This window comes from Bos grunniens, chromosome X (genome assembly GCF_055505025.1).
Source record: "Bos grunniens cultivar Pamir isolate PY7600 chromosome X, Bosgru_T2T1.0, whole genome shotgun sequence".
NCBI lineage: Eukaryota > Metazoa > Chordata > Mammalia > Artiodactyla > Bovidae > Bos > Bos grunniens.
The window spans coordinates 1,078,044-1,097,214 of record NC_141194.1 but is presented as its reverse complement, the minus strand read 5'-3'; the positions used below and the strand labels follow the sequence as shown (position 1 = coordinate 1,097,214).

At 49.4% G+C, this 19,171-nt stretch overlaps 1 protein-coding gene across 9 annotated transcripts in view; it reads left to right on the top strand.

Annotated features, from left to right (window-relative positions):
• DHRSX (dehydrogenase/reductase X-linked) overlaps positions 1–19,171 on the top strand; it is a 188,021-nt gene that overhangs the window by 129,548 nt on the left and 39,302 nt on the right. For 2 of the 9 annotated variants that reach the window (XM_086386061.1, XM_086386059.1), the window contains exons 6-8: positions 620–827; positions 14,490–14,733; positions 17,453–17,947. In XM_086386061.1, the coding sequence (XP_086242187.1) occupies positions 620–827; positions 14,490–14,714 (433 nt within the window). In that variant the 3' untranslated portion in view covers positions 14,715–14,733; positions 17,453–17,947. Of the gene's footprint in view, positions 1–619; positions 828–14,489; positions 15,321–16,312; positions 17,948–19,171 lie in introns of those variants that run through there. The other 7 variants (XR_015158301.1, XR_015158304.1, XR_015158303.1 and 4 more) reach the window with 5 other exon arrangements.

Sequence of the window (19,171 nt, the reverse complement as noted above, 5' to 3'; positions counted from 1 at the left end):
GTGGTGGTTATCGTGCGCTAGAGGAGTACATCCGTCATAGCATCTTCCCCAAGCGTTGAACATTCCAAGGAGAAAAAAAAAAAAAATGGTCACAGGTGTGGAGCCCTGCTCCAGAATCACAGGACAGACGTCTCTATAGATGACCAAGCCCTCTAGCAACTGCTGCCCCGAGCCTCTGGATCTAAAGCAGCCAGGTCCCTGACCCTATATTAGGTGAAATCTCCATCCTAGTAATCACCCTGTAGCATCCCAGGAGATCGCCACACTGCAGGTAACACACATGGGCTCCCCTGGTGACTCATTCGGTAAAGAATCTGCCTGCAGTGCAGGAGACCTGGGTTCCATCCCTGGGTCTGGAAGATCCCCTGGAGGAGGGCATGGCAACCCACTCCAGTCTTCTCACCTGGAGAATCCCACGGACGGAGGAGCCTGGTGGGGTGCAGTCCACAGGGTTGCAAAGAGTCGGACACGACTGAGCGACTCAGCACAGCCCGCTTGATCTCGGGCATGTCTCTAGACGCCGTCAACCCGTGCCTGGCGCTGTCGTCCACGGCTGGGCGAGGGCAGCGTCGACATCCAGATGCCCGAGTCTCACGGCCTCTCCTCTTTGCTCTTGCAGTACCTACTACTCAGCGCACGCAGCCTACGCCCAGAGCAAGCTGGCCCTGGTGCTGTTCACCTACCATCTGCAGGCGCTGCTGACTGCCCAGGGCATGCCCGTGACCGCCAGCGTGGCCGACCCCGGCGTGGTGGACACCGACCTCTACAGATACGTCTTCTGGGGCACCCGGCTTGTCAAGAAGCTCCTGGGCTGGTGGGTCTTCAAGGTAAAGGCCCCGACGCTGGGGGTGTTTGCTACGGTCCGCGGGCAGATCTGACTTTACCCTCCTCGATGCTGCTGTGTTACCGTTTCCAGGCTCCACGTCTTCTTTCTCCGTTCATTTGTTGATGGATACTGAGGTTGCTTCCATGTCTCAGTGATTGTAAATATTGCTGCGATGAACCCTGGGGGGCACATGTCTTTTCTAATTATCATTTTCTCCAGGTATATCCCCCAGTAGTGGGATCACAGGATCGTATGAAACAGATCGTATCTGTTTCTGGTTTTTTGAGAACATTCCATACCGTTTTCCATAATGCCTACCCAAGTATACATTCCCACCAAAACTGCTGTGAAGGTTGAGTTGCAGGTATCTTTTCTAAGCATGGCTTTCTTCAGATATATTCCTAGCAGTAAGATTGCAGGGTCAGATGGTAGATCTATTTTTAGGTTTTTTTTTTTTTAAGGAATTTCCATACCATTCTGGTAAAGAATCAGCTCGTAAAGAATCCGCCTGCAATGCAGGAGACCTGGGTTAGATTCCTGGGTCAGGAAGAGCCCCTGGAGAAGGGAAAGGCTACCCATTCAACTATTCTGGCCTGGAGAATTCCATGGACTGTATATTCCTGGGGTCACAAAGAGTCAGACACAGCTGAGTGACTTTTGCTTTATTTCTGTCTGACCGATGTGAGGAGTCCCCTCATTGGAGTTTTCATTTGCATTTCTTTAATAACCAGCAACATTGAGCATCTTTTCATGGACCCGAGGGCCGTCTGTATGTCTTTCTTTGGAGAGATGTCTGTTGGGATCTTTGTGTGATTTTCTCTTTAGGATAAATTCTCGAGAAGGAGTTTGTTTAGCTAGAGGATGAGCTCTGTGTGTTAGAGGCTCAGTCGTGTCTGACTCTTTGCAACCCCATGGACTGTAGCCTGCCAGGCTCCTCTGTCCATGGGATTTTCCAGGCAGGAATATTGGAGGCGGTTGCCATTTCCTCCTCCAGGGGATCTTCCCTACCCCGGGGATCGAACCTGGGTCTCCTGCATGGCAGGCAGATTCTCTACCAAGTGAGCCACCAAGCCCCTAGGCTTCAGGACACAGACATGGAAAATGTGGACCCCAACCTCCCACAACACACGTGTGCTGATGTAGAACGGTGTCCCTAGCCCAAATGCAGTTCGTGTAAGTCTGCATTTTGTTGCTGTTACCCGTCAGATTGTCTTTGCTGCACGGTCATCTGGCTTCTTGCTGGAATTACATCGCTCCTCTAGCCGTAATCTTTTCCGTGGGAGGTGCTGACTGCCCGATGGGAGTCGGGTAAATCACCCACCTCCACAGTCTTGGCAGGTGTGCAGAATTCATTTCGTCGTCTCTGTGGGATCTCGGAGATTAGCAACCGTGATGGCCAGAGCTCTGGAGGGGCGGGGTGGACGCCGTCAACAGCCGTGATTGTCGCCAGTTCTCCGCCTCCGGGTTCCCCTTGGTCCGGAATTCCGGGACCACCCACGGAACCCAGATTCTGGCAGATGTGAACAAGCAGAGGCGACTGTCCCCAGCAAGCAGCCAACACCAGCTGTGATCACATCTCTGTCACCGGGACATCAAAACCCACCTCTCCTGTATCACCTGGTTCCCCTCTCTGGTTTCATTTAAAATCTCATTTCCTCTTGTGAATGAGACGTGGGTGCTGTGTTATGTTGCTCAGCTGTGTCGGACTCTTCGTGACTCTGTGGACTGTAGCCCGCCAGGCTCTGTCCATGTGGATTCTCCAGGCAAAAATACTGGAGTGGGTTGCCATGTCCTTCTCCAAGGGATCTTCCCGACCCAGGGATCGAACCTGGGTCTCTCGCACTGCAGGCGGAGTCTTTACCACTGAGCCACCAGGGAAGCCCCAGTCTCTGGTATTACCCTTTGTCAACAACACACTGGCAGTTGCCATGGGCATCTTGTGTCCACCTCTGCAAGGATTCAGTCAAGCTCTGATACAGCTCCACACCTTCCACATTCCCTGAAGGGGGCTCAGCGTGGACAGCAGACAGGAGACATCTGTGCTCCATGAAGGACCGACAGGACAGGTCTTCAGATGGCCAGGTATTTTCAGGAGCCCATTTCATGAGCCCGATTATTTCATCTCTCCATATCTAGAAAATCACCAAAAGTCCTGATGGTGATGACTGCTCCCCGTGACCAGCAGAAACCTTTCGTAGAATAATACGTGTTTGACTGCACGCACTTCCCCTTCAACAAAATCACTTATATACCGACCTTCCCCCTCTTGGCTCTTTGGAGCAGTCTCTCAGAGCTATCTGAAGGGCTGTCTGCTGGTCTGCAGTCCTCATTTTGACCGAAAGAAAGCTTAACTACCAGTTCTCACATTGTGCATTAATTTTTTTTTTTTGAATTGAGCGCTTCTTGACTGACCAGATTATATTTCTAAACCACCTTTTAGATGATTTTTACAAATACGGAAAAAAAAACATTTTAGGATGAAGAGGTCTCCTTCTGTTTAATCATTTGCTCGTACTTCTGTGTTCAGGTGATGGTTAGGTTTTTACAACTTGTATCTTATTGTTGTTCAGTCGCTCAGTCGTGTCTGACTCTTTGTGACCCCATGGACTGCAGCACGCCAGGCCTCCCTGTCCATCAGCAACTCCCAGAGTTCACTCAGACTCACGTCCATCGAGTCAGTGATGCCATCCAGCCATCTCATCCTCTGTTGTCCCCTTCTCCTCCCGCCTACAATCTTTCCCAGCATCAGGCTCTTTTCAAATGAGTCAGCTCTTCGCATCAGGTGGCCAAAGGATTGGAGTTTCAGCTTCAGCATCAGTCCTTCCAGTGAATATTTAGGACTGATTTCCTTTAGAATGGACTGGTTGGATCTCCTTGCGGTCCAAGAAACTCTCAAGAGTCTTCTGCAACACCACACTTCAAAAGCATCAATTCTTGGGCGCTCAGCTTTCTTTATAGTCCAACTCTCACATCCATACATGACTACGGGAAAAACCATAGTCTTGACTATAGTACACTATACTTATATGACTATAAAATGCTGTAATATGTTATATGACTATATAAGTATCAGTATGCTAACTTATAAGTATATATGACTGGATGCTTATATGATTATAGTAATACAGTAATATGTATATAGTCATATAATATGATTATACTATAATCATCTCACCTGAACAAATCTAACAGGAGGGGGAATTTTTAACTTTAGAGAGCGTTGAGATTTCAGATGCTGCTGTTTTCTGTCTGAAAGCAAGTAGTCTTTCATTTTGCTCACATCTTTCTTGATGGTTGCGATCTTGTGGTCTATGATAAGAAGTGTGTTTGTTTTTTTTTTTCTTTGTCCCCTTTTCTGGCTCAGAGCTCCTAAAACCCTTGGAATTTCCCAAGTGCTGAGATCCCGAAAGGCTCCCCTTGCTGTGTAAATGTGTGACCTTTGGAACTTGCCCTAGGGTGGGGAGGGGCTGGTTGCCAGCGCAACCAACTGGCCATTAAGGGGTGGGACTTTTCAGTCTTAACCTTCTGACCTCAAGGGAGAGAGGGGCTGGAGGCTGAATTCATCACCAATGCCCGGTGTTTTGGGGCTTCCCCAGGTGGCTCTGCCTTTAGTGCAGCAGACGGGGGTTCATCCCTGAATCTGGAAGATCCTTTGGAGGAGGGCATGGCAACCCACTCCAGTGTTCTTGCCTGGAGAATCCCATGGACAGAGGAGCCTTGCGGGCTACAGTCCATGGGGTCGCAAAGAGTCAGACAGGGCTGAATCGACTCAGCACGCGTGCATTCACACACTTAGATCTGTCTGTTGGGGGAGGTCACACTTTATCTCACTACATGTGGTATTAAATGTTGAGAGCTGCCCACGTTGATGTATGTCAAAGTGCATCATTGACTCCTGTCCTTGTGAACTCATCCACCCGCACATATGACGCGGTTCAGATCCTTTCTCTGGGGTAAGACTACGTGGGTTCTTTCTGGTTTTTTGCTGTTCCCTGCAGGTTCGGTCTTCCGCAGACCGCCATTTCTCACTTTCTGTTGGGAACATCAAAGGCAGGGGCATTATGACTAGAAGGGCCTCCTATGTCAACGCTGCCTGGGAATTCCATTTGGTTTTAAAAGACAGGTTTTCCAGTGTACAGTCTCAGTGCTGAGAATTCAACATGATTTTGTTTTTCATTTGCTCAATCGTGTCCGACTCTCTGCGACCCCATGGACTGCAGCACGCCAGGCTTCCGTGTCCTTCACCGTCCTTCACCAACGCGCAGAGCTTTCTCAAACTCATGTCCGTTTAAAGTCAGTGATGCCATCCAACCGTCTCATCCTCTGTCGCCCCTTCTCCTGCCTTCAATCTTTCCCAGCATCAGGGTCTTTTCCAATGAGTCAGTTCTTTGCATCAGGTGGCCAAAGGGTTGGAGTTTCACCTTCAACATCAGTCCTTCCAACGAATATTCAGGACTGATTTCCTCTAGGATGGACTGGTTGGATCTCCTTGCAGTCTAAGGGACTCTCAAGAGTCTTCTCCTTGAGAAGACACCACAGTTCAAAAGCATCCTTTCTTCGGTGCTCAGCTTTCTTTATAGTCCAACTCTCACATCCATACATTAGAAATAACCATAGCCTTGACTAGATGGACCTTTGTTGGCAAAGTAATGTCTCTGTTTTTAATATGCTGCCTAAGTTGGTCATAGGTTTCCTTCCAAGGAGCAAGCGTCTTTTAATTTTATGGCTGCAGTCACCATCTGCAGGGGTTTTGGAGCCCAAGGAAATAAAATCTGTCACTGTTTCCAGATGGTTTGCATCTTCTTTATGCACATTAAGCGTTGGACTGTGGAGTCTTTGCCAACTTGAGTGAACTGCTGGACGCTTGCATCCTGGAGCAGGAAGTGGGGTTTGCTGTGTTTTAATTAGCATTTTCCAAAGTATCCTGTGGTTCAACAGTCTCCGTGGGATTACTTGGCATGTGAACGTTGCCTTTTTGGAAATGTCTGGTTGTCTCATTTCCCCTTTTCTGTAGGCGGTGTTAGCTTTTGTTGTTGTTCAGTCACTGAGCCATGTCCGACTCATCGTGACCCTAAGGAATGGCAGCACACCAGGCTTCCCTGTCCTTCACTGTCTCCCGGACTTTGCTCAAACTCAGGTCCAGTGAGTTGGTGATGTTTAGCCTTTCTCTTCTTTTTTTTTTTATACAATTTTATGTATTTTTTAAAATTTTGGAGCTGTAAGTTGATTTACAGCGTTGAGTTAGTTTCAGGAGTACGACAAGGTGAACCATTTGTGAATATGCGTGTGTCCACTCTCTGTTTAGCTTGTTTGGCCATCTAGATCGTTGCAGAATAGCGAGTGGGGTTCCCTGTGCCATACAGTGGGTCCTTTATCCATTCATCTGCTGATGGATATCCATGTTGGTGCAAATGGCATGATCTTGTTCTTTTTCGCGGCTGACTAATATTCCACTTGTATGCATGCACCACATCTTTATCCATTCATCTGCTGATATCCAGGTCGTCTCCATGGATGTGGCTGTTGTAAATATTAGGCTTTCTCTTTTGGACTCACGCCTGTGTGTTCATTCTGACTGCTGATTTGTGTCTTTTACGTAGGTTGCCAATACTCTTTTCCACTGTATTTTATGTTTCAAGAAGATACAAAGAAGTAACATTGGACAGTCATAACCAATGATATTAGAACACAGGAGGAAAATATTTTGGAGATGGAGAAACCGAAAAATAGATATACTAATATTTATCTGTATCTGTATCTAGAGACACATGCATAAATATACATATGTACATGGAAAAGGGCCTTCGCAGGTGGCACAGTGGTTAAAAAATCCACCAGCCAATGCACGAGACTTGGGTTTGATCCCTAAGTTGGGGAGATCCCCTGGAGAAGGAAATGGCAACCCACTCCAGTGTTCTTGCCTGGAGAATCCCATGGACAGATGAGCCTGGTGGGCTGTGGTCCATACAGTCTCAAAGAGTCAGATACGACTAAAGCCACTTAGCACATGGACATATGTATATATTTAAGGTTCCCTGGTGGCTCAGATGGTAAAGAATCTGCCTGCAGTGCAAGAGACGCAGATTCAAACTGTGTGTCACAAAGATCCCCAGGAGAGGGAAATGGCAACCCACTCTATTATTCCCGCCTGGAGAATCCCGTGGACAGAGGAGCCTGGTAGGCCACAGTCTGTGGGGTCACATAGAGAGTCAGACACAGCTGGGCACGCACGCAACCATACATTATACGAATTACTTCCTTAGATGGATGTGTGTGTATGTGACTTGTGTGAATTCTCACAAGGGTGTGCCCTTGATCCCTGGGCGGTGGGGGGAGTCTGTAGGATTAATGTGTCTTTGTGTCCCTTTACATCATTTAGTGACATTCTTTTTAGTCAGTCCCCTGCGTACAAACGAGTTCCATTCCAGGAGCACGTGCGTAAGTCCTGTTTGTGAGTCCGACAGAGTTAGCCTGGGTACCCAACTAACCCAATCGGCTGTACAGTTCTGTACTGTCTTAGGTGTATAGTACTTTTCTCACAAAGAATGCACAAAAAGCAAACACAAGATAAACATTTTCAATCTCCCAGTGCAGTACCGTGACAAGTACAGTCGTCCAGGGCAACGGCTGGCATCGACGGAATCAGGCCAGAAGAGTTACTGACTGAGCAGGCAGAGGCGGTGGGAGACGGCAGAGCTGAAGAATTGTCAGCAATAGTAGACGGAGGGCGAGCTGTGGTGTCAGTCATGTTGATGGAACGCACCTTCACATCTTTGCGAGTTTGCAACTTGCGAGTTTGCGTGTAGAGGACTTCCTGGTACACCACTCTGAAACCTCTATCCTGCACCTTACCAAAAACCATGGACTTGATTCCAAGTTCAGAGCCAGTTTCCGGAGCACGGCAGTTTTTCCCTTGAGAAAAAAAATTACAGGTTGATACATTTATGAAGATGAGATGTTTAAAAAAAAACAACAGTTTTCTTTATTTATTGGCCACACTGGGTCTTCATTCCTGTGTGGACTTTTCTGCAGCTGCACAGAGCGGGGTAGCTCTCTAGTTGCGGTTCTTGAGGACTTCTCAAGGTGGTATCTTCTGTTACTGCCGAGCACAGGCTCTGAGACACAGGTTCAGTAGTTGCGGTGTCTTAGTCGCTCTGTGGCATGCGGGATCTTCCCAGACTGGGGATGGAACATGAATATCCTGCATTGGCAGGTGGATTATTTACCACCGAGACACCAGGGTAGCCCTTAAATGGTTCTTTCCATGAGCAAATCGAGACCGTTCCATCAATCAGTGCCTGCAGCTGGGTGACGTCTCACACACGCCCTCTGCACACAGCTCTGAAGACATTTAATAAAGCATGGAGGAGGCATGTCCCATGACTGTACCAGGCAGGAACTCCCCTGCTCCTGACTCTGTTGCTTCCTCAGCCATTCTCTCGAGCCCTAAGAGGAGGAATATGGTGGTGATGATCTGCTCTTGTGTTGAGGGCAGAACGCAGACAGTGCAGCCCTCGGAGCTGAGCTGAAGGTTTAGCTTGGACCACAAAGGAGGCTGAGTGCCAAAGATTTGACACTTTTGAGCTGTGGTGCTGGAGAAGACGCTTGAGAGTCCCTTGGATGGCAAGGAGATCCAACCAGTCCATCCTAAAGGAAATCAAGCATGAATGTTCACTGGAAGGACTGATGCTGAAGCTCCAATACTTTGGCCACCTCATGTGAAGAGCCAACTCATTGGAAAAGACCCTGATGCTGGGAAGGATCGAAGGCGGGAGGAGAAGGGGGCAACAGAGGATGAGGTGGTTGGATGGCATCATCAACTCAATGGACAGGAGTAAACTCCGGGAGACCGTGAAGGACAGGGAAGCCTGGCGTGCTGCAGCCCATGGGGTCACAAAGAGTCGGAAACAACTGAGTGACTGAAGAACAATCCAAGGGTCCAAGGAGCCTGAGTTAGGCTCGGACCATTGGTGATGCAGAAACAGCTCAAGATGGGGGTGGTCATACTGTCACTGCCCGCTTCTCACTGGGTCCCCATCCGAACCCCAGACCCCTTCAAAGTGACCTCAGCTCCCCCTTTCTCAAGTCTCCTCAGGACACCTGGTTCCAGCTCCAGACTGGACACGGGAGCTTGTCATTGGCCCAAGCCCAAGCTTGTCATTGCCCACTTGCAGTGAGTGTCTTAGATTTTGGGGGCTGCATCCTATCCAGGGATGCCAGATGCTCGATGTCAACAGTGATGTAGAATCAGAAGCTTCCAGCCTCTGGACCATCCCATGGACCACAGTCTACAGAGCATCCCAAGGGCCACAGCCCACGGAGCATCCATGGAGCACAGCCCACGGAGCGTCCCATGGACCAGAGGGCATGATCCACAGGGGGTGAACCCAGGGTCTGGTTAGAGGCCATTGAAAGTGTGGAGAGAGACAGAAGGAGATTGTTTTGAGGACAACTCCAGGACTTCCCTGGTGGCCCAGTGGCTAAGATTCCACACTCCTAGTGCAGGGGCCCTGGGTTCAATCCCTGGTCAGGCAATTATATTTCACATACCACAGCCTAATTCATGTGCCAAAACAAAAGATGCCCCGTGCCACAAGAAAGACCTGGTGCAGATAAATATAAATGTATGTGTGTCCGACTCTTCACTACCCCGTGGACTGTAGCCCGCCAGGCTCCTCTGTCCATGGGATTCTCCAGGCAAGAATACAGGAGTGGGTTGCCATTTCTTTCTCAAGGGCATCTTCCTGACCCAGGGATTGAGCCCACGTCTCCTGCATTGGCAGGTGGAATCTTTAGCCCTGAGCCATGGGGAAGGCCAAATATATAAGTATGAAGAAAAAAAAAAGACCATTCCAGAGAGCACATCACAATGTCTTGACTCATTGACCTCGGAAGGTGAAACAAGGAAGTCTCAGGAGGCATTTGGGGTTTCTGATGCAGGAACACCAGGCTGCACATTGATGCCTGTCTGGGAAATGGGGTACCAGGCAGGTGAGAAGGAAAGATGGTTTGACCCTGAGGTGTGTCCGTGGGGTCTCTGCCTCCAGTGCCAGCTGGGCTGCTGAGAGTGTGTGTCCACAACTCAGAGGAACACACAGAAAGTGCAGTTTTCAGGGATTCTGGCAGAGACGCAAGGGACTTGTCAGGCCATGAGCTTGGGGGACATGCCCATCCTGATTCAGGAGGACGGTGGGGAGGGTTGGGGTCTCCGGAAGAACCAAGATCTGGCCACCTGTGCGCCCTGCTGCTCCCTTGCCCTCCCTCTACTCTGCCCCTCACCTTTGTAATTTCTTAATTCTGGATAATGACATCTCCTAAGATTGTTGTGAGCGGCGCTGACATAATATGTGGGAAAGCGTTTCCAATGCTGCAGAGGGCTGTGTAATTATGTAATTATAACACATTCATCTTTCTCTGCAGCACACAGCTCCCAGCTCTGTTGAGCACAGTTTCAATCCCACTCTCTGCTCTCTTTGCTTTTTATTTTGGTTTCTTTTTTCCATGCGTGTGTACCCAGCCATCGACCCAATGCCCCTTCCTGTTGTGGGAGCTCTTATCTAAACTATCTTTCTTGGTATTCGGGGCCACAAAAATATTGTTGTTCTCATACAGTTGCTCAGTCACGTCTGGCTCTTGATGACCCCATGGGCTGCAGCATGCCAGGCTTTCCTGTCCTTCACCATCTCCTGGAGTTTGCTGAAATTCATGTCCATTGAATCGGTGATGCCATCCAACCATCTCATCCTCTGTCGCCCCCTTCTCCTCCTGCCTTCAATCTTTCCCCAGCATCAGGGTCTTTTCTAATGAGTCCGTTCTTCGCATCCGGTGGCCAAAGTATTGGAGTTTCAGCTTCAGCATCAGTCCTTCCAATGAATATTCAGGACTGATTTCCTTTAGGAGAGACTGGTTGGATTTCTTTGCAGTCCAAGGGGCTCTCAAGAGTCTTCTGCAGCTCCAGCACTACAATTCAAAAGTATTAACTCGTCAGCGTTCTGCCTTCTTTATGTTGACACTGGTGGCTCTCAGCGTCTCAGACCTCCTTCCTTTCAGGCAGGCATGATGTCTCACGATCCTCATGGCTGAGACTTAGGACTGTGACGTCAGACGCGGGGAAGAAGAAATGCATAAAACCGTCCGTTTCATGAGCTGTCAAAACATTTGGGAATTAAAACATTACAAATGAAATCTCATTTCCTTCCTCTCTGTCATCTGCCTGAGGCCTGGAAATGTTCTGTAGGTGATCGAGGGCGGCTGTTTTTAGCCCGGCATCTATCATGTGCTTAAGTGGGATAAGTGGATGTGATTAATCCTCCACGAGATGTGTGCGTGCCGAGAATGGCTCCTTTTCAAAAAAATGTCCCTTTTCTATGTCAGAGGACTCTCTGGATGGTCAAGACCACCTTGGGTGAATGTTGTGTGTGTGCGTGCAAGGGTATGCATGTGTGTGTGTGAACGTGTGTACATGAGGACATCAGTTCAGTTCAGTCGCTCAGTCGTGTCCGACTCTTTGCAACCCCATGAATTGCAGCACGCCAGGCCTCCCTGTCCATCACCAACTCCCAGAGATATATGTGTGTAAATGTGAATGTGTATGTCTGTATGTAAATACTTGTGTGTTTTGTGTGTGTGTGCATATGAATAGTTGTATGTGTGTGAAAATGCATGTGTGTGCCTGGGGGAATGTGTGTGTGCATTGAATATATATCTGTGTGCATGTGAATATTTGTATTTGTGAATCTAAGTGCCTGTGTGTGCCTGGGGATATGTGTGTGTGTGTGAAGGTATGCATGTGAATGTGTGTGTGTGTGCATGTGAATATTTGTGTATCCATACAAATGCGTGTGTCTGCCTGGGTGTATGTATGTGCAGACTTGTGAATGTGTGCGCCTGGATGTGTTTGCATGCATATAAGTGCATTTGTGTGCATGGGTGTGTGTGCCTGTGAGTCTGTGTGCATCTGTGTAAATGCATGTGTGTGCCTGAGGGTATGTGTATCCATGTGAATGTCTGTGCCTGGGTGTGTGTGCCTGTGCTCATAAATGCATTTGTGTGCATGGGTGTGTGTGCTCTGAGTGTGTGTGCCTGTGAATATTTGTGTGTGCATGTGAATACATGTGTGTACTTGGGTGTGTGTGCATTGAGTATATCTGTGCATGTGTATATTTGTGCGTCCGTATGCATTTGTGTGCATGTGAGTGTGTGCATGTGAATATATGTGTGTGTAAATGCATGTATGTGCCTGGTGGTATATGTGTGTGCATGTGAATATTTGTGTATCCATATAGATGCATTTGTGTGCATGGGGGTGTGTGAGTGTGTGAGCATGTGAATATCGGTGTGTGCATGGGGGTGTGTGTGCCCGTGAATGTCTGTGCCTGGGTATATGTGAGTGTGTATGCATGAGGGTGCAGTGTGTTTGTGCTTGGGAGTCACATCACCAGACAGAATCCCACGACATCTCGTCCCTCCGGACCGTACCTGAGTTTCTGGCAAAGTGTGCATCCCAAGTTCATGTCCAGGACACCACAGGCACCATCTCTTAAAACAGCCATCCTTGTGTTCCGTTGGACACGCCAATCACAAGGACTGTTACCCGGATAAGAGGATTTTCGAGGTGTAGGGGAAGTGGACCCCTTCCTCCGCAGACAATGCCCGCTGGAAGACCCAAAGGAGGCAGCCTCTAAAGACAAGAGTGGACGCCTCTCAAGACAGTGGAGCCCTGTGGCTACATTAAGGAGGGTCTTTCCCGTGGGGGTGACTCACTCCAGGGGCGAGACAAAGTGAGGGTTCTGGGCACAGACCCCTGGGATCTCAGCCCGGAGAATGACCGACTTAGGAAGCAGGCTCACTCCACGAGCTGATTTAACCATGTTTTTGCCACAGAAGTGCAGCTCTCCACGTCAATCCATCTGACCAAGAACAACAGGATATTTGTCACCATGACTACCCAGGAGATGTTCTGAGCCTATCTCCATCTAGAAAATGTGACCATGGGCTTGTCTCCTGGCCTGAATCTGTTTCTGGGCATGCTTCCAGAGACAGACTCATGCAGGCACAGGAGAAGGACCAGGGTAGGGGGACTTGAGTGGATTTCCAGAAGTTTATTTAAAATGACAAGCTCCAGAACGACCGTTATCTCGACAATAAGATAAGGGAGTTTCCTTGATTCCTAGGTGGCTCAGCGGTAAAGAATCTGCCTTCTAACATAGGAGATGGAGGTTCTATCCCTGAGTCGGGAAGGTCCCCTGGATAAGAAAATAGCAGCCCACTCCCGTATTCTTGCCTGGAGAATCCCCGTGGACAGAGGAGCCTGGTGGGCTACAGTCCCCGACCCGTTTCCCCTTTGGGAGCCATAAATTTGTTTTCTGTGTCCATGAGTCTAGGTACGTTTTGTAAACCAGTACATTTGTATCGTCTCTGTTAGATCCCACATATAAGTAACGTCATCCCGTATCTGCTTTTCTCTGACTTATGTTTCTAAGCGTGATATTGTCTGGGTGCATCCATGTTGCTGCAGATGGCATCATTTCCTCCTTTTTGATGCCTGAGTGGTGTTCCATTGTATATGTGGAGACACACACACACACACACATCAAATCTTCTAATCCAGTGATCACGCCCAGGCACCAGCCCTAAGCCCAGAAGCTCAGCATGTGTTACATTCCAACCTTCTGCCTCCCACCCAGCGTCCACTTTTCTCCTGTCACCCTAATGCCTTTCAAGCTCCTTTTCAGACTTTCCGGTTCTTGTGCCGTATCTCCTCCCCTGCTTGGAAAGCGAGAACGTCTCTGCCGTCTGGACGTTTCCTCTAAAATTGCTAGATAGCACGTGTTCAACCCCGAGGCTGAACCGCCATCTGCTTTGACCCAGTGAGCTGGTATTCTGGTTTCATAGAGCCTGCCCTGCATGGCAGGAATTAACCCAACCTTGTAAATCAACTCTGCACGGATGCTAAGTCACTTCAGGTGGGTCCAACTCCTTACGACCCCACGGACTGTAACCTCCCAGGCTCCTCTGTCCGTGGAATTCTCCAGGCAAGGACACGGGACTTGGTACAGCCCACTGGAGTGGGTAGCCATGCCCTTCTGCAGGGGATCTTCCCAACCCAGGGATCGAACCTGCATCTCTTCTAGTCTCCCACAATCGCCGGCACGTTCTTTACCACTAGTACTGCCTGGGAAGCCTCGTAAATCAACTATATGTCAATAAAATGAATTAAAAAAAAAATAAAAGACTGGAGACCTGAGTATTTAAACTCAGGGTCTGTGCCCAGAACCTGCACTTTGTCTCAGCCCTGGAGTGAGTCACCTTCATTAAAAAAAAGACCTTCTCATTGTAGCCACAGGGCTCCGCTCTCTTGAGATGTATCCAGCCTTCTCTTTAGAGGCTGCTTCCTTTGGGTCGTCCAGAGGAATGGGGGCCCTTTGTGCATGTGTGTGGGGATGCATGAGAGCGATGTGGATGTGCAACCCACAAGGGTGCACCATTGCGAGGTCTTGGAGTGCCAGCTCCCCTAGCCTTGGCCAGCCAGGCTTGAGTTGATGAGTCCATGGGCCCCCGGTAAGGGGCCCTGTGTCTCCTTCTCGACATCTGCGGGCTCCCGAGACCCCCGTGTACCTGCTCTGACAGTTAGCATCTTCCTCTGCGTTCCTTCCTCCTGCAGACCCCAGATGAGGGAGCCTGGACTTCCGTCTACGCTGCGGTCACCCCGGCCCTGGAAGGTCTCGGTGGCCGCTATCTCTACAACGAGAAGGAGACCCGGTCTCTGGAGGCCACGTACGACCCAGAGCTTCAGCGGCAGCTCTGGGCCAGAAGCTGCCAGCTGACGGGCATTGCTGATGTGACCTGGGAGACCTTCAGCGGGAGCGGTCTGCCGGGAAGAGCATGATCTGATGGGGAACACCACGGTCAGTGCCGCCCTCGCAGGTCTGTTTGTACTGAACCGCGTCTCTCCATCACCCTCATCCCCCCGACCCTCCGGGCTCTGTATCCCCCCAGGGTCTCCCGTCGGGACCTGGGTGGGAACTCACGGGAAACAGGGAATGCTGAGTGGACCCCTGAGCTGGTGTGGTTCTCAGCCATGAATCCTGTGATCCCCCACTACGTGTCCAATTGTACTGGGTGCTCTGAATCATTAAATCCTGCAAGCCTCATGGGCGGTGTCCCTTCCTTAAAGCGCAGAGGCACTGTGGGACCCTGGGGTAGATAGACACGTTTTGGGTGAAACACACACTTTCAAGGGAAATCTGGAAGCTTTGAGGATGTCCTGCATTCCTGTCTCTCTCACACACGAATCGTGCCAGAGATGCATCTGTGATTCCTGGCTCCCAGAAAGGCAGACGCTTTGAGCCTTCCTTCTTTACTGCCTTGATCAAGGGTCATGTGACCCTGCACCGTCTTCAGGAGGACCGGCTCCTAGGGGCTAATATGTGGCCCCCAAGGCTCCCACCAGGGGTCTCACCCCACAACTCATGGAAGGACCATCTCCTGAGAGGTAGGTAATTCTGTAGGACACGTGATGCCAGGGGAGCCCGGGACACAGTCCCCATGGGGCTCTCTAGGATGCAGATGTGGACAGGACGTGGGCGTCTGGACCACCTCCACCACCTTTTCGGGTCTCGGTCATAGAACAGCAGCTTTGCTGTCCACTCACCCTTCAGTGGGCACACGAAACCTCTCTCCTGCTCTCGGCCCTTCTGTTCGTCATCTGTCAATATGGGCATGTCCTTCTCCTGGAGTATGGGTTATACCGCAGGACGTGGGTTATCCTTCAAGCCAGAATATGGTTGTCATTTCTTAGTCGCTCAGTCATGTCTGACTCTTTGCGACCCCCTGAACTGTAGCCCCCCAGGCTCCTCTGTCCATGGGTAGTCTCCAGGCAAGAATACTGGAGTGGGTTGCCATTTCCTTCTCCAGGGGGCCTTCCCGGCACAGGGACTGAACCCAGTCTCTTGTGTCTCTCGCATCGGCAGGCAGATTCTTTCCCACTTTGCCACCTGGGAACGTGCAGATGTGTTCATATTTGGGACAAGAATCACTGCCAATAATAATGGAGGTCTTCAGATAGGACGTTGTTCTTGCTTACCAATGTGCTCGTGAGGTTGTTTATCAGAGATAGGTGGAGGGAGATTTGGTTACGGAAGAGGAGGAGGTTATGGGACTATGGAGGCAGAGACGGGAGGGAGGCGGCCACCAGCCCCAGGACGGACACCTGGAGCCCCCAGAAGCTGGGAGAGGCGGGGAGGACCCTCTCCTGGAGACTCCGGAGGGAGCTCAGCCCTGGGACCCCTTGACCTCAGACGTCTGGTCTCCAGGACTGGGGGACGATGGATGGTTGGTTGTCAGGACTGGGAGAGGATTGATTCCTAAGGTTTTAAGCCAATCAATGAGAAGCCTGCGTTAGCCTGAAAATGTTCCTGAAGGATAGTGGGTTCTGATGGGTGGAGCCTAGAAGTGGGGCCTTATGTGAATATACGTTCTCTGCAGATGTGGTGAAGTGAAGGGTCTGAGATGAGGTCCTCTTGAACGGGGGTGGCCCTAAACCCAGGGACAGGGTCCTTATAAGACACAGAAGAGGAGAGACATGGATGCAGAGGAGAAGCCACGTGGAGACGGAGGCAGAGACGGGAAGGAGGCGGCCACCAGCCCAGGGACGGACGCCCAGAGCCTCCAGAAGCCAGAAGAGGCGGGGAGGACCCTCCCTTGGAGCCTCTGCAGGGGGCTCAGCCCTGCATCTGCAGAAGTGAGAGATAATGGTCTTCCCTGCTGGTGGTCCAGTGGTTCAGACTCCAGGCTTCCAGTGCCAGGGATGTGGGTTTGATACCTGATCAGGGAACTAAGATCCCACATGCTACATGGTGCAGCCAAAAGAAAAATTATTTTAATGTGAAATAAATAAATTATAAGAAAACTGAGAATAAATTTCCGTTTTTTAAACAACACCGAAAGGCTTCCTTGGTGGCTCAGAAGCTGTCTGCCATTGTAGGAGACCGGGGTTCAGTCCCTGAGTCAGGAAGATCCCCCGGAGAAGGGCATGGCAATCCACTCTAGTCTTCTTACCTGGAAAATCCCATGAACAGAGGAGCCTGGCGGGCTACAGTCCATGGGGTTGCAAAAAGCCAGACACAGCAGCTAAAAAGACAAACAGAACACCAATATCACCATCATGATTTGATACGAGAAACTTACACAGTTGTTGACCCGTATGAACATCTCATACAGGGTGGTGGACTCTTGCCTGGACCCATGCCCACCAGTCAGGTCAATGAAGGCTCCATCCTGTCTCTGAGAACGACTCTTGGGTTCTCAGAGTCTAGCGTGGAGAGTTCGGACATGTGGGATCCTAACAAAATGACTGTATGTGTTTCCTGCCAGACTGCACCCTGGATTTCAAGACCAGTGACCACTGGTTAGCTAGCCATATTCCCTCGACAGATGGAATCCTAAGGAGGCCCCAGACCTGACATCGGGCTTCCAGCACACTAGGCTTGGGGTTGCAACCAGCAGGTCTTCCAGAGTTGGGTTTATACTTCATGAGTATAAGATGATAGAGCGTGCTTCCAGAATGGAGTGTTTATTTTTTTAAACATTTTCTTTAACTATACTTAATTTGCAATATTGTGTTAGTTTTCAGGTAGACAGCAAAGTATTTCAGTTATAAATACCTTGGGTGAGCCAGAACGTTTGTTTGAGGTTCCATAAGATGTTATGGTTGGATGGCATCACCAGCTGGTTGGATGGCATCATTGACTCGACGGACATGAGTTTGAGCAAGCTCCCGGAGTTGGTGATGGACAGGGAAGTGCTGCAGTCCATGGGGTCACAGATTCGGACACGACTGAGTGAATGAACTGAACTGAAGACGTCATGAAAAAACCCAAGGGAACTTTTTGCCCAACCCTATATATACACACATATTCTTTTTCAGATTCTTTTCCGTTACTGGTTAGTACGAGATATTGAATCTAACTCCCTGTGCTGTACACATACAGTAGTCTGCATGTGTTAATTCCAAATCCGTAATGTATTCCTTCCCCACCTTCTCCTCTCTGCCAACCACAAGTCTGATCTCCATATCTGTGAGTCTCCTTCTGTTTTGTAAATAAATTCATTTGTATCATTTTTTGGTTTTTTAGATTTCACATATAAGTGAGTATCATATGGTACTTGTCTTTCTGGGTCTGATTTCCTTCACTTAGTGCGATAATCTCTGGGTTCATCCGTGTTGCTGTCGATGTCATTATTTTATTCCTTTTCATGGCTGAGCATTATTCCATTGTGTGTGTGCACCACATCTTTCTGACCCATTCACCTGTCGATGGGCGCTTAGGTTGCTTCCATGTTTTGACTGTTGTAAATAGTGCTGGTGTGATCAGTGGGTTCCGTGTATCTTTTCAAGTTGGAGTTTTCCCCTCTTCTGCGTATAACAACCAGAAGTGGAATTGCTAGATCATACGGCAACTCTTCTTTTTAATTTTTTGCGAAACCTCCATCCTGTTCTCCATAGAGTGTGCACCATTTACATTCTCACCAGCAGTGAAGGAGGGTTCATTTTGCTGGGACAAAGTGTTTGTCCAACGGTCACTTAATGAAACCATGAAGGAACAGCACAACTCTCACTTGGGAATACTCAAGACAACCAAGAATGGATTCTCTCTCAGTCTCCTGCCTCTGGGGCAGGGCGCGCTTCTCGGCAAAGGTGTTCAACCTGAAACAAATCTGCTTCTAAGCAAAGATGCCGAAGCTGTGTCTTGGCATCTAATACCTGCTTCTTCAGCGTGGATGGGGCTGCAGGGACACTGCCCAAACTTTATTTCTGGTGATGGGTCTTCTGGGCACATGGTGTTGGGTGTTGTGGCAATGCCATTCACCTGGTGGCACTGCACAGGAGGAAGCTCCCATAGGGGTCCCCGGCACAGCTTTGAGTCACAGGACACAGCTGTCCTGACACTGTCCCCAGAAACTCACCACATCCTCATCACACACATGGCCCCTGGTGTAGGAGCACCACCATGGATGGTACCCTCCCAGGACGTGTGCGTTTGCATTCCCCTGTCTGCTTGTCGCCATCTGCCTGGAGAATGGCGTGCTCATGGGGGCTTTGCTTCCACCTCTCCTCGGTAGCTCTGCTTCTCTTTAGAAGCAAAAGACAGGAAAAAATTCTAGAGATTTGTGTTCTAAGATATAGTGCAAGAGCCTTTCATGGACATCATTTACTCATCGGTTCATCTGTTCATTCATTCAGCTCTCTGTTCTAAAAGAGTATCAGGTACCTGGATGTTATGGTTTAGGTAGATAGATGGATAGGTAGGTAGATAGATGTATATTAGGCATGATATTCAGACA